General features: G+C 34.0%; 1 protein-coding gene and 2 long non-coding RNA genes across 4 annotated transcripts; all 3 read left to right on the forward strand.

Moving 5' to 3' along the window:
- Nucleotides 1-138: 138 nt before the first annotated feature.
- Nucleotides 139-2417, forward strand: LOC129899935 (putative disease resistance protein RGA3). The gene is made up of 2 exons (XM_055974932.1): nt 139-2199; nt 2337-2417. The coding sequence occupies exons 1-2, from the start codon at nt 139-141 to the stop codon at nt 2415-2417; spliced, it is 2142 nt and encodes a 713-aa protein (XP_055830907.1).
- Nucleotides 2418-2534: 117 nt separating this feature from the next.
- On the forward strand, nt 2535-4137 carry LOC129901361 (uncharacterized). Of its 2 annotated transcripts, none has more exons than XR_008769824.1 (3): nt 2535-2987; nt 3476-3543; nt 3899-4137. It is a non-coding gene; the product is annotated as an uncharacterized LOC129901361 (long non-coding RNA). The 2 variants fall into 2 exon arrangements; XR_008769825.1 differs by having other exon boundaries at nt 3902-4137.
- A 4104-nt stretch (nt 4138-8241) lies between these two features.
- LOC129901405 (uncharacterized) lies at nt 8242-8908 on the forward strand. The gene is made up of 2 exons (XR_008769833.1): nt 8242-8372; nt 8457-8908. It is a non-coding gene; the product is annotated as an uncharacterized LOC129901405 (long non-coding RNA).
- Nucleotides 8909-14735: the final 5827 nt, after the last annotated feature.

Below are 14735 nucleotides of genomic sequence, written 5' to 3' on the forward strand. Positions count from 1 at the left end.
GATGAATTGGGAGGAAAAAACTACTTGCTAGTCCTGGATGATTTGTGGCGTGTTGACTCTACATTGTGGCATGAGTTCGTGGACACATTGAGAGGAATAAATACATCCGGAGGAAATTGCATTCTCGTGACTACTCGTATGAAGCGGGTGGCATCCATAGTAGCAGCAAATCTTCATATGTTGGGAAAATTAACAGAAGATCATTGTTGGGCTATTTTCAAACAAAAAGCATTTGTTGATGGGAGGGTTCCAGAAGAATTAGCGAGCATGGGCAACAAGATTGTTAAAATGTATCAAGGTCTACCGTTGGCTGCAAGTGTGTTGGGAGGCCTCCTACGCAGTAAGGAAAAACATGAATGGCAAGCAATTCTTGATGGCAACCCCCTTGTTGCACGTAAAGATGATGCTGGGGAAAATAGCATAAAGAAAATCCTAACACTCAGCTATGGTTATCTACCATCTCCACAACTTAAAAAATGCTTTGCTTACTTTGCAATGTTTCCAAAAGATTTTGAGTTTGAAAAGGACCAACTTGTCCAACTCTGGATGGCAGAAGGCTTTCTCCATCCATGTCAAGAGACCACTATGATGGAAGACGTTGGGCACAGGTTTTTTCAAATCTTGTTGCAAAATTCTTTGCTGCAAGATGTTAAGTTAGATGAGCACAACAGTATAACACACTGTAAGATGCACGATCTTGTGCACGATTTGGCTGGAGATATCTTAAAATCTAAACTATTTGATCCGAAGAGCGACGATGGAGAAAAACTTTCTCAAGTTCGTTATTTTGGATGGGAGTCACCAAGGGATCAAATAGATAAGATAAATGATCCAGAACGTTTGTGCACACTGTTTTGGAGAAGCAATTATATATCGGAAGATATGCTGTTGAGCTTTAAGTTCTTAAGAGTTTTAAATTTGTCCAGTTCAGGAATCAAGGAGTTGTCAGCCAAAATCAGGAAGCTAATATACTTGAGATATCTTGATCTCTCCAACACTAAGATCACAGCCTTGCCTAACTCCATTTGCGAGCTCTATAATTTGCAAACAATTAGAGTCAACGACTGCCATTCACTCGAGGAACTTCCACATGAGATGGGAAATATGATAAGTTTGAGGCACATTTATTACAGTTTTCAGTGTGATAAAAAACATTTTCAGATGCCACTTAAGATGCGACAATTGACTTGTCTTCAAACCCTACAGTTTTTCAAGGTAGGTTTAGAGAAAGGTCGTCAAATAGAAGAATTAGGTCATTTGAAAAACCTAAGAGGTGAATTGACGATCAATGGTCTCCAATTGGTCTGTAATAGAGAAGAAGCTCGAACAGCACATTTACAAGAGAAATCGAATATCTACAAGCTGGCATATGTGTGGTTCCATGACGAACTAGAAGGAAGTGAGATCAATGATGAATATGTCTTGGATGGTCTTCAACCCCATCCTAACTTGAAAACCTTAGCAATAGTGGACTATTTAGGGACTAAATTTCCTTCATGGTTCTGTGAAGATTTGCTACCAAATTTGGTCATGTTGAAATTAAGTGGTTGCAAAAGATGCAAAGAAATTCCATCGCTTGGCCAACTGAAATTGCTTCGGCATCTTGAGCTGTTAAAGTTACATAAGGTGGAATGCATCGGACCTACATTTTATGGTATTGATGGTAAGAATATTGGATCAAGCCGCAATATCCAAGTGTTCCCGTCATTGAAAGAACTAGTATTGGAGGATATGTCTAGCCTTATTGAGTGGAAGGGAGATGAAATTGGAGTAAGAATGTTTCCTAGGCTTGAGAAGTTGACGATTAAAGAGTGTCCACTGTTAAAAAGTACTCCAAATCAATTTGAAATCCTCCGTGAATTAGAAATTGAAAGAGTTGACAGTGAAATTCCATTGTTGAACTTGTGCAGCAACTTGACATCTCTCGTAGGGCTTAGTGTCGATGATGTGAAAGAGCTCACTTGTTTTCCAGATGAGATGCTACGCAACAATGTTTCTCTTCAAAACCTATCGGTCTCAGGCTGCAGAGAGTTTTGTGAATTGCCACAAAGCTTGTACAATCTCCATTCTCTTAAGAGATTAGAAATACAGTACTGCCCCAATTTCAGTTCTTTTCCTGTTCCCAGTGGAGAGAATTATTTGACTTCCCTCCAAAGTCTTACGTTATGGAATTGTGATGGATTGGACAGTTTACCAAGTGTAATGCTAGAGCATTGTTGGTCTCTGAGATTTTTGATGGTCATCTGCTGTAACAACTTAGTTTCCTTGCCTTTACATGTGTGGGAAATGCCTTCACTTTCGTATTTGGGTTTATTAAAATGTCCCAAATTGATTAGTTTACCCGCAGGGGGCCTTCACCGTCTCACCGGGTTAAGGGCATTGGAAATTGGTCCTTTCTCAGAGAAGATGGATTTTGAGGCATTTCAATTGATTTTTAATGGCATTCAGCAGCTGTTGTCCCTTCGTAATCTGGGGGTGAGCGGACGTGGGCACTGGGATTCTCTGCCCTATCAGTTTATGCAACTATCTGCCCTAACACATATCCATATATCGGATTTCGGAATTGAGGCTCTTCCTCATAGACTTGACAACCTTACTTCTCTTGAAACATTACATCTAGTGAGGTGCAAACGGCTACAACATCTGGACTTCTCAGATGCCATGCCCAAATTACGGTATGTGGAGATCAGTGATTGTCCATTGTTAGAAGCTCTGTTGGATGGGCTTGGCAACCTTGTTTCATTGAAAGAGTTAAGTTTATGTAACTGTGAAAAACTAGAGCATCTGCCATCCAGAGATGCCATGCGACGCCTCACAATATTATCGAACCTAAAAATTAAAGGGTGCCCACAGTTAGAAGAAAGTTGCACCAATCGGAGTGGCCCAAACTCCTAGTGGTCCAACATTTCCCATATTCCAAGAATTAAAGTAGGTAGAAGCGTAATTCAAGACTTACATAATCCATGAGCGGCTGGCAATTACACTAGGTAAATTTTCATTTAAACTTGTTAGAGATACGAATTTTTGCACTCCTTTTTTTCTCATGACACAACTTTTACTGTTTAAACGGGGTTGGTTATGTTCAACCACCACATTTATTTTGTTGAAGAAATTTAGTAAAGACAACATAATCTGTCAACATTTTACTCTTCATAATGGGGTTTACTAACAATTATTAAGTGAAACTATTTGTTTTTTTTTAAAATGATGTGCAGCAAAAAGGTTGAAAGTAATGTCTCTCTATATTATTATTAAGCATAGAAAGTCTTTTAAGTAGCCAACTTAAAACGATAATCTGCATAATTTGAAATTCAAGATAACTAATATATCTAAACAAACTAAACAAATTCTAATAAAAAAAATAAAATTCAAATCATCCTAAACCTAACAACTCATTATGCAAAACAATAATAATCGAAAAATAATTATTGTTGTGGAACAATGAATTTCTCATAAATGTTGTACTGTTTAACAGGAATGCTATTTGAGGCGTATCTGTCCATTAAGTTGAAGGAATTCTGCTTATTGAACCAAGATTTCCATGTAAGCTTCTTCTAAAATTGTTAATCTCCTACATTCCTTGTTTTCTTATTGCTCACTTACCTGTAAAGTTAGTCTATTGCAATATATCTCAAATTAGTCAAACGTTTCGTTTGTTTGGCATGAGTATCCGAGTTTATCACTTAATCCTCGAATGTAGTACTCTTCATTATAGAGTATAATGGAAGTTATTAAGTAGTATGGTTCTTGAATAAGATAACTACTCATTCTCTTCAAGTATAGACAAATATTTTATTGGCATAACATTAGCTTGTCATATAAGGTACATAATACATTACAGTTTCTTTGCCGTAAGAGTTGGTGAAAAAACTAACCGAAATTTGACTTGTATTGATAGTAGAGGTTTCTCCGGTTTTTGTAAGGACTACAGAATCTCTCAAATGAAAGAAGCTATCACACGTCTTATGGTTCAAAGTGAGCACCACATCAGCGCCACGTCATGGAGAGTTAATGATGAACATGTGAAAAATGTAATCTTTTGAATTTTGTTTGGGTTCCTACTGATTCTCATGTGATAACTTTAACTGAAAGTGGGGTTGATCCATTGAAAATTATCAAGATTGTTTAGCCTGTTGATATTAATTTTTTATTATTACTTTTTAAAAATGGATTAAATCTGGGTAAAAAGTTTGTGTTCTTGAGTATGTTCTTAAGTGGGAATATAGGAAGGAGTTTTCTGGAGGTGATGATGTTTGTATCTGTTAATGAATCTGTATCATTCTGATAGGGATTTTTGGTAACAATAATTTTCAATATGTGGAGAAAAAATTGAATTTGGATGAACAGAAAGATGGTTGGACTCGAGTATATGTAATCGACGAACACAACTCTAGTCGATATGCCTAGGATTCATAAGGCTGCTAATGTATTTGTTCTGTCATCTAGAGGTGAAGGTTGGGATAGGCTTATTGCGGAGACAATGGCAATGACTGTCAGTGATTATTACAAATTGGTTAGGACCAATTGACTATTGTCTAAGCTAAGTCATATACGTGTTAATGCATTATACAGCATGGACAAGGCAAAGGAACTAACCTGGGGTTCAATCGCTCCTCGAATACGGTTTCGGGCCCAACAATGAATAATAGATAAGAAGGCATCATAAGCCTATCGCCAAACAAAAGCGAAACAATTGAGACATGACTCAAAATTAGATAGGGGGAGAAATATCTCTAGGATCGACGTCTTACCCCAAAATATGCTATCTCAGCTCCCAACGAGCACAGCTAAGTCAAACCTACGGCTACAACGATCCACAGAGGTCTCCAGCACTAGCACTAAGGTAAGATATCCATAACAAACCCTATCGGAAGCTACACCTAGCGATAAGGGAAATAAAATACCTGCTAAAGCACCTAAGGCTCAAACCTAGCCTAAGGCCATCAATAACAATTCTAATAGGATAATAATGCTAAGTCAACACCACAACCAAGGCCCATAGCCTAATCTAAGGATTTCACGGGATTATTCTAGCCTAAAGCTCACCCGGAAAACAAGAAAATGGAATAGGATGAGGAAAATGCTATTCTCTGCAAATACTCACTTAAGTCACATGTAAAAATGCTAAACGATATCTACCAAAGTCCAGTCAAAAGGGGGAGACTGTAGCCTACCTCGAAGCCGAACACGAGCGCTCCGAATTCACTAGAATGAAGTTCTCGACCTCCGAATCACCTCCAATCGCCGCCACGCTAACAAAATATTGATCACCTCATCAATACGGACGTTTTGGCACCAATATCACATTTTTTAGAGATGGACCCAAAATCGGATCTAAAACGGGATTGTGGGACCCGTGATGGGAATCCCGAAATTAACTTCGTAAAAAGGTTATAAGCATAACAAGAAACTTGTACCCCAAAATGGGGCACAATTCAAAGCTCGGAATGGAAGCAATTGGCGCATGCAAAAGAGTTCTTCAATAACAGGAAAAAAATCAGGAAAGAGGGACAACAGCTAAAAACTGAGAAATTACCTCAAATGAAGGTCCTATAGTTGAAACCAACTATACAATGACGATCCTCACGAAAACCCCCACAGTTTGGAGCTTTGAATCACCCAATTCAGACCTATATTGACCAAGATATAATTTTCCAAAGATCCCTCAAATTCCAATCTGAAAATGGACAATACAACAACTAGAATTGAAAAACCCACCCCTAACGAAGCTCATAAGTCACTTTTCGATCCTAACAACGCGTTCCTCGCGAAAATTTCCACAATTTAGACTCAAGAACCACTCAATTCGGACGTGAAATGCCCTAGTAATCAACATCCTAAGTTTTCAAAAAGATCATCTCAAAAACCATTCGAACCAGCAGCAAAAACTCAAACTTTACCTCGAATGGAGTATCCACAATCAATTTTGACACTACCACGGTGTTCTCCTCGAAATTCCACGTGAAATGGGCTTTTGAATCTCTCAATTTGGACTTCAAATGCTCAAAAAATCGTGTTTTGAAAGTGAAGGTTGAATGCTGATTTTTGGCTTTAAATAAAAACGGATCTGGTCGCAAAAAATCTAAATCTGGTAACTAAAAGTTCAAAATCTGGTCCCTAAAAGGGCTGCACCAGATTTCAGTTTTGCTATATTTTAAAGTCTCTAAACGGACCCTTGAGATTCATTCAGAACCCGATAAAAATAAATCAGATATGCTAACCCACTAAGTTCGACGTTTCGGACTCAAAGGAACACTCAGAATTTTCATCCGAGTTCATCTCGACAAAAAGTGGGTCCCACATCCAACACCGTTTTGAGCCAAAATCCACAAGAAGGCTTGAAATGAGATCGGAAGTCTGGGGAACCGCACGAAAGGTCGTTCTAGACCCAAATCGACATTCAGAAGCTAACCGCACTTACAAAATTTTGATCCAAGCGCGCTTTCTAAGAATATTGACCAAGGTCAACCTTGAGTCAAATTTCAAAAGCTAAAGCGCTAAACGACCTCAAACTCGCGCCAAACGATACTCGCGCCGACCATGGTACTAGCCTAATTTGGTCATTCCAAAGCTGATGGAACAGTCAAAACTCCGTTCCGAGATCGTATTTCGGGAGTTTTGACCAAAGTCAACCGTTCAAACTCCAAGAGCTTAAAAACAGAAAAACGGGCATAAGGCAGTAAGTCATAAATGACTTGGGGTCGCTACAGAAAAACTCTAATGCTGGAAAAATCAAAAAACGAAGAAAATGACCCGGAGGATCATTACACATTGTTTAGTCTGCTCTTTCTTTGATCTATTCATATTATTATTCTTAATTATGTGCATTAGAATTTTTTTTTATACATATAAGCTTTGAATTTTAAAAATGTTAGCTCATATATAACTTAGAGAAAATAAGCTTATGTTAATACAATTTAGAAATAGAAAAGATGATTAATCGTAAAATGTGATCTTCATTATTATTTTCAGTCATGTTTAGATGTAAATATTAATGAAAAAATAATAATTAAGAAATTATAAACATAATTTAATTTATTAATATTGGGTCCATAAACAGGTCTTTTCATATCTATCTATTAGTATAGAAAAGGATAATGAAGGATCAAATTGTAATTTCAGACTCTCTTCATAGGAGTTATTATTAATAAATTTAGAAGGAAAAAAAAAGGATCTAGAATCATTCTTTTCCTAAAAAAAAAGCCATCATATAGTGACCTTTAACTACTATTTTCATCTTTTCAGTGGAGTATAAATATATTCTAGAATTCTTCCTAATTTTCAATTCAACCGTTTATTTTATTTTTTCATTCACTTTTTTTTTATTAACTAAATTTGTATGAATCACTAAGCAGTAACATTGGTTATGCGTGTTAAATAAAATTTATAATTATGCACATCCACCTAGTTCGAAACATGCCTGAAGTTTTAATATGAGATTAATGCATATGATTAAAGAATGTGGCATATTTTATATTTAACATATGTTCGTTATTTAATTCAATATTTGTGTCTGCCGTAGCGATTAAATTACATAAGTTTTTAATGTTAGTTGTGGTAACATAAATAAGTTATAAGATATTGCTTAATTTTATAGAAATAGAAAAAGACAACTTACTTGCAAAGTGTTATGTAAATTCTAATTCTCTGTGTTTACCTAAACTATTAAAATTAATTTATTTTTTAAAAATATAATTGACCACGTATAAACATAAATTAAGATTGTAATGTTGAACCTGTTAACGGGCCTTATCATATCTAGTATAAATATAGGGAAAATTATGTAACTAGACAAAATTTGTAACTTATTTATTGAAAACAACAACAGTTAAAAAAAATTATAAAAAAGAACAATATTTTTTATATAGCAAATTAATGGTATTCTTAGGTCCTAAATTAACTCATATGAATGACATGTTTTTCTCACATACGTTCTCTCTCCAAATTTTAAAATATTTCAAATTTAAAAAAATTTCTCTCTCCTTCAATTCTCTCCTTGTTTAATCTTCAATCTTCAACAATCCTGATTTTCTCTCATCAAGGATTTCAGATTTTGTTTTCTTTTCTTTCTAGAAATTGAAATAATCTCTAAAAGGATTTATACAACAATCTCATTGATTTAGGTATCACATTTTTTATATGTATCTTTTGCGATTTGATCTCCTTTTTAGGGATTTGATTTATAGTTTGGATTTTGTAGTTGTATTCTTCTATTTATATTAAATTGTTTTTGCATTCTTTGTATTTGTTTGAATCTTTCTTTATCTTTGTGTTTAGTTGATTAGTAATTTCTCCATTTTCAGTTTGAGTTCTAGCTATGAAAAACTTCAAAGATTCCACTCTAATGTTTGAGTCAAAGAGGAGTACAAGAGGTATCCCATATAATCATCAACTTTTTAGCGATTAATTTTTCTCTTTTGATTTATGCATTACTCAAGGAGTCCTAAAAAATGTAGGCTCTGCGGTTAAAATGGGTGAAGAGAGCAGATCTAAGCATCTACATGATCCTATTCGCATGCAAAATCTTCCCCAAGTTTGAAATAGCAACATCATCAAGAAAAGAAAAATTATAAGTACTTTGTCTACCAGCAGCGAAGTCGAAAAACTTGATGAAGATCAAATTGAGAAACAAAGTTACCATATATGAAGAAAATGTACTGAGAGCATCCATAAAAAATCGGTTTGACTTTTGCTTATTTTTTGTCAAATTCTCAATTTTAAATGAGAAGAATGTAGATTTTGAATTAGCTATTTGGATAGGTTAGCTATTAGGAAGAATGTAGGTGCTGCCTTCCTTATGTACATAGATATATTAGCTAATAGATATGTCTTTAGTTGAACTCTTAACTCATAAGCTTTTTGGTGACTACAAGTTTAGAACGTATCCAGGTTCCATTTCTTTGACATGCATTATTAATGTTTTTTCCCCTCTAATTATGATTTTTGTTGACATTTTTACACTTAGTAATTAGGAAGAATGTAGGGCACGCCTTCTCTGTGCATTTGAGCATTGGATTTTTCTGATTAACTCTTTGGAACCTAGAGCTTATATTTCAGGAAAACCCACGATTTACTTGGGTTACATGAGAAATTTCTCTCCTTGTTGTAGATACCCAATCTGGAATTGTGGTTTCAACGGCAAAAAGACGTTGTGCGGAAGTTGGTAGCTGGAGATTTAGACCTTGGCATCGTTGGTCTCGACACAATTATTAGCTGTATCAACTGACTATGAAATGACCAAACTATCTTTGGTCGTCCTCCTCTTCACATTTCTATATACTAGATAGGCAGTGCCCGCGCTTAGCACGGGCCCAACATTTTGTATTTTTATGATGCAGTTACAACAACACAGATATAAGCCTCTAAAGATATATTGATGTACAAATATGCCAAATAAATGCATAAAAGTTTACCCTTAAGAATACATTCATTGGAACAAAATAACCCAAAAAATGAGTAATAAAATTGTTCATTCGATCTTGAAGGATCTTAGATGCAGCTTGTAAAATTATCCTCCCTTGTGGTTCATAGGCCTGCGATAGAGTTGAAATCAATCATTGTATAGGAGTCATGATATAGTGTGAACTTACAAAACTGTTGTTTTAACAATTAGAAAAAAAGTAGATCAACTTTCCTGGAGTTTTAAAGACTGAACTCACAACATATTGAAGTATAAGTCCCTGAAAAATGAAAAATTAAGCAGATTAAAAGTACGACTCCATTAACAAAATCTAAAAGTCTTCCTGCATGAAATATTGACAAATAATCCTCAAGCACCACTGTTCAACAAAGGGCAACTATCATCTGTGGGAGGTCACCTGAGATTAAAAGTCGGGGGCATAAGAAGATCGGATACCATCCAAACAAAAAAGTTGAATACTACAAAAAAGTAAACACAATTATGTAAAACTACTATATTAGTAATTCAAAGGAGAAGTTAAGTCATTCAACAACACGACATAGTACTAAAAATCGACTCTTTACTAAAATTTTCAGTAGAGAATAAACATCAAAAGGGCATATACAGAAGATTTATGAAGTACATTGATGGTAAAACTCTTCTTTTTTCATTTTCTAACTGTTTGCTAACTAGTAGTACAGATGGAATCACACTTGGAAAAGCAATGATCTTCCAATACGAAGTTTTGAAAGTTCACTTTGTCATATCTCATATATACGACACCAATCCAGGAAAAGGCCTACAAAAACTCTCAGTATCCACCTAGTAAAAAGTAACCTCCACGCTTGAGTTATATATGCACTAAAAAAATTGATTAAGCAATTGCCCTCACATTCAAGCTGAAGAGGAGGATCCAACATTTAAATTTCATGGATTTAACCTTTAGGTTCTTTCTAATAAAAATATTACACTTTTAAGATTATATACAAGTTATTTTAAATTCATCACATAGCAAAAGCTAGAGATCCTTTCACTTCATATAAGTTTAAATGATAAAATTTTCATCAGTTTACCATAATGCATGTGTAACGACCTAGCCTGTCGTTACTAAAATATTTGCGGTAAGGGTATACGAATCCCATTCATTATAAGACTAGGATCAATTCCTTGGTATGTGAGTGCATTAGTTGTGAATTAAGGACGTACAATGTCCCTATCTCAAAGTTAAGTTGAAAGTGTCATTCCGATTTAGTTTCACACTTGAGTTTAAACTAGGGTCAATTTCAAACAACCATATCTCTCAGTATATAATGAATTAGGTGGCTCATGACCTATAAAATTAAAGATCTATGAGTCTTCTTTCCAACGCCACTGAATTTACCTTATTTGGAGTCCAGAGTAAAAAGTTATGTCCATTTTACTGAGCATTTCCTATGTGGGCCGTTGTGGCGGGAATTAGGCCGATGTGGCAGGATTTGAGGGATAGAATGAAAAGATGGCGTATTTTTATTATCTCATTATTCCCTTAGCTGCCAAAATATAAGAGGATTACCCTAGAAACCCCCGAAAGGCTGCTCTAGGCTTGGAGAGAAGGGAAGAAGAGATTCCTAATGCAAGGAAATCTTGTCGAAGAACTTGATTCATGCAGAGAAAGAAACTTAGGATAGGAGACTTAACCATCCAGACTCCGTATCTGAAGGCCTAGGCATGAATTCTCCCGTTAATCTACATTATATTAAGCAATGATTGTCAATTATTGTTTAGAGAGGAAATATATGATGTGGGTCATGATTATTATTTGACTAGTGATAAAGGTCCAATCTTTGAATTTAATTATGGTGAAAACTGTTTAGAAGGCCAATAACCCTTTCAGGATTAAATGTAGACTATTGTTGGGTTGTTAGGAGATCTTGAGACTTGTGGATTATGATCTATTGATGTATATACCTGTTCGTATTATGTTATGGGTGCTAAATGCGTCGACATTATAGGTATGAGGTCATAGGTAAACAAGTGGCTTGAGATGGAAAAATAGAGATGCTGCCACTACCTCCCAATTGCAGCAAATGGCAAACAAAAAGAAGAAGTAACAGCAGCACCAGCTTTGAATACTTTTTGCTATGTAACGTAATAACCAAACAATTATTGTTTTTGCTTTATTCTAGTACTATTAAACACTTTTGAGGATTGTAACCTTATTAAACCGATTCACTGATCTTGGTATTTAGCATAATGTTAACTTTGAGTTCATTGTGGATTATGTTTTTGAGTTACATTGTGATATTGTTAAATATTTTTGGTATTAAATTGTCATGTCACATAATGCAATTGTCGCCTTGTTTCTCAAATATCTTGCAGAATACCATTGATGAAGGCAATGAAAAGCTATCACAATATCCAACAATTTGTAGGATTTTTGAACTTTTCATGTATAAACCAAACAATTTGTTAGGAATTTTTAATAAGTGAAATATGTATTCACTTCAACAAGATGTGAATTGTGAATTGTATACAACAATAACATCAAAATACATACAAATATAGCCTTGCTAGAAATTTACAGCAACAACAACAACATGAAGTTTCATTTCATCCAAAACATAAATAACTTTACAGCAACAACAACATCAAAATAATACTAGACCACCACCTATACCTAAGGATAGAACACCACCTATACCTGAACAACACAACACATTTTAACAATTAGACTTCAATGTCCATATTCCAAACATTACCAACCTAGTAGCGATGACACCAACAATAAATATATTTCTTGCTCGATTTATTTTTTCATCAAAAGCCTTGACTTTCTTCAACAAACCCCAGATCACCTTATTTGCTTGAGGAGGATGTAGATCTTCATACCAATAAAAAAATCATAGCCACCCATTTTCTACAAAATCAATCAGAAAAAATAAATTAGAAGCCCACCATTAACTATATAATTAACTTTAAGAAAAATAAATAATTACTTTACCTTTGAAAGTTTACAAGTAAAAAATCTACGATCTAGATTTAGTTGGGTCCAAGAAGTCTTTAATTATGCTTCATTACCACATTTACAATATCCACATTCATCCAAAGAGGTCATGGAAGAGTTGGAGAAGCTCGTCATGGAAGTGTATGAGAAGCTTGACATGAAAGAGAGAAAAACAAAGAAGAAGAGAGAAAACTGATTTTTTTAAATCAGAGAAAGAAGCTAAGAATTAGGGCAAAATTGAAGAAGAAAGGGTATAAATACATAGATGGGAGAGATATTACCGTTATAAGCCAAGTGTGTTGCCACATCATATTAAAAAACAGCTTCTACGCGCCTCAAATAGGTGAAAAACACGCGAGGTGCCAACTGTGTAAAAAGTGTCAACATGACACATCAGACCCTTACATAAGATGTCTAAAATGAACATATCCTGATTTAGATATCTAAGTGAAAGTTCGTGTCAACTTTAAGGGGCCACCGATAGATTATCCCAAAAAATAAATATACAAAATAATTACATGTAGAATATAACTTAGGATCTAAAGGATTTCTTGAACCAAAAATCAATTTTGTTACAATGTTAAAAGCTTCTCAGAGTAGATTCAATATAATACATATAATATAAATATGATTTAAAAATATTATTTTTTCTATCTCAATTCATATGTTGGTGCTCCTTTTTTTAAATCAAACAAGTTGATGAGATTCAGTTGTGACAAAAGTAGTTTATGAAAACACAACTTGTTCAACCCGTTTATATTTGAGTCAGTTCGATTATTTCAATCTACGGAAAATTGGGCTGATATGTATTTTGAATCGATCAATGAAAAATCTTGTCAAAATATTTTTAATTTTTTATATGTTTTATATAACCATAATAAAGAAAATAATAATTTTATTAGACATATTAAAATATTAGAAAAGAAAAAATAAATTAATTAAAACTTAATAAAAATTGAGTGAATTGAGTTATTTTATGTACTATAATTGATTTCAATCCAACTTCAACCCAAGTGACTTTTGGACGGATCACTTTGGAGTCGCCCAATTAATTGAATCAACTAGTCAATTTGACATCTCTACCCAAAAGCACCGGAGATTCTAGAGAAATATTTTTGCGCGTCGATACAAAAAAGCAAAGTCCAAGAGGGTATTGTAGCCATTTCGGCAAGCAAAATTAGGACTTGTGTTGGGATTTCAGGGCAAATGTGGTGGCCGGTGGGGAGAGAAACATAGTGTCTGGTAGCAAATAGAGGAATATTAAGAGCATGTAAAGACGCAATAATATTGATGTTTTTCTACTTGAGGACAAGACAAACGCACATGAAATGGAGAGAGACATAGGCCCTCACCTATATGGAATTACCTCCCATGCTTCTTCCATCATTTGAACATAATATGTATAATATGTACATGAAATTCAGATGCTATATAATATAAAGTTAGTATATATCATTAGTATAAATAACTTTTATATTATCAGACATTTTTAAAGTTTACATTAAGTGGGCGTTTGGATTCACTTATTTTAAGTAACTTTTGACTTTTAAGTTTTTTTTAAAAAATTTTGTGAGTGTTTGGATAATATAAAAGTTGGATTGTCCCTAACTTATGACTTTAGCGTTTAGCTTATAAGCAACTTTAAAAAAAAGTCCATCCAAATACCCCCATACATGTGTGTATATATATATATATATATATGTATATATATATATATATACTAGATGGGTATTGTCCGTGCTGGCGTTCGCAATATGCTGATGGTTTATATAGTATATTTTGCTAGGGTAAAACAATTATCACAATTGAATGCATAAACTTAATATTGCATTTAAGCTTTAATATTACAACTAATTTTATCCTATCCTATTAGCTAGGGTTGTACGGGACAAACCGATAAATCGCACCAAACCGACAAACCTAACCAAATCGGAAAAAAAACCCGACTAGTGGTTTGGTTTGACTTGGTTTGGTGTTTGGAAAAAAAAAACCGACCACTATAGGGTTGGTTTGGTTTTAACTAAAAAAAGTCAAATCGAACCCAAACCGACCCGATTATAGATATACTACTTTAAAATTATATTATACATAAAAATATTTATTAAAATGTAATTTATAAATATTTTTTAAAAATTTTTCATAATTTTTGTTTTCTTTCTTACATTTAGATTTGAGAAACTTACATAAATATACAATATTAAGAAAATATTTACCATTTATAGCAATAAAAAAATAATTTTACTGAACACTTATAATACATTTATAATACAGTTTTAATACATATTGCAGAGAACTATTTATAAAACATATATAATACAAGTTTTATAGATGAATAATACATTTATCACATAT

This window comes from Solanum dulcamara, chromosome 8 (assembly GCF_947179165.1).
Source record: "Solanum dulcamara chromosome 8, daSolDulc1.2, whole genome shotgun sequence".
In the NCBI taxonomy this organism is placed as follows: Eukaryota; Viridiplantae; Streptophyta; class Magnoliopsida; order Solanales; family Solanaceae; genus Solanum; species Solanum dulcamara.

Excerpts from the sequence above, each read along its gene's own strand:
- LOC129899935 (XM_055974932.1), top strand. The coding sequence starts at position 139 with ATGAAGCGGGTGGCATCCATAGTAGCAGCAAATCTTCATATGTTGGGA. Across the intron at positions 2,200-2,336 it reads GATTGGACAGTTTACCAAGT|TTTACCCGCAGGGGGCCTTC; the intron begins GTAATGCTAGAG and ends CAAATTGATTAG.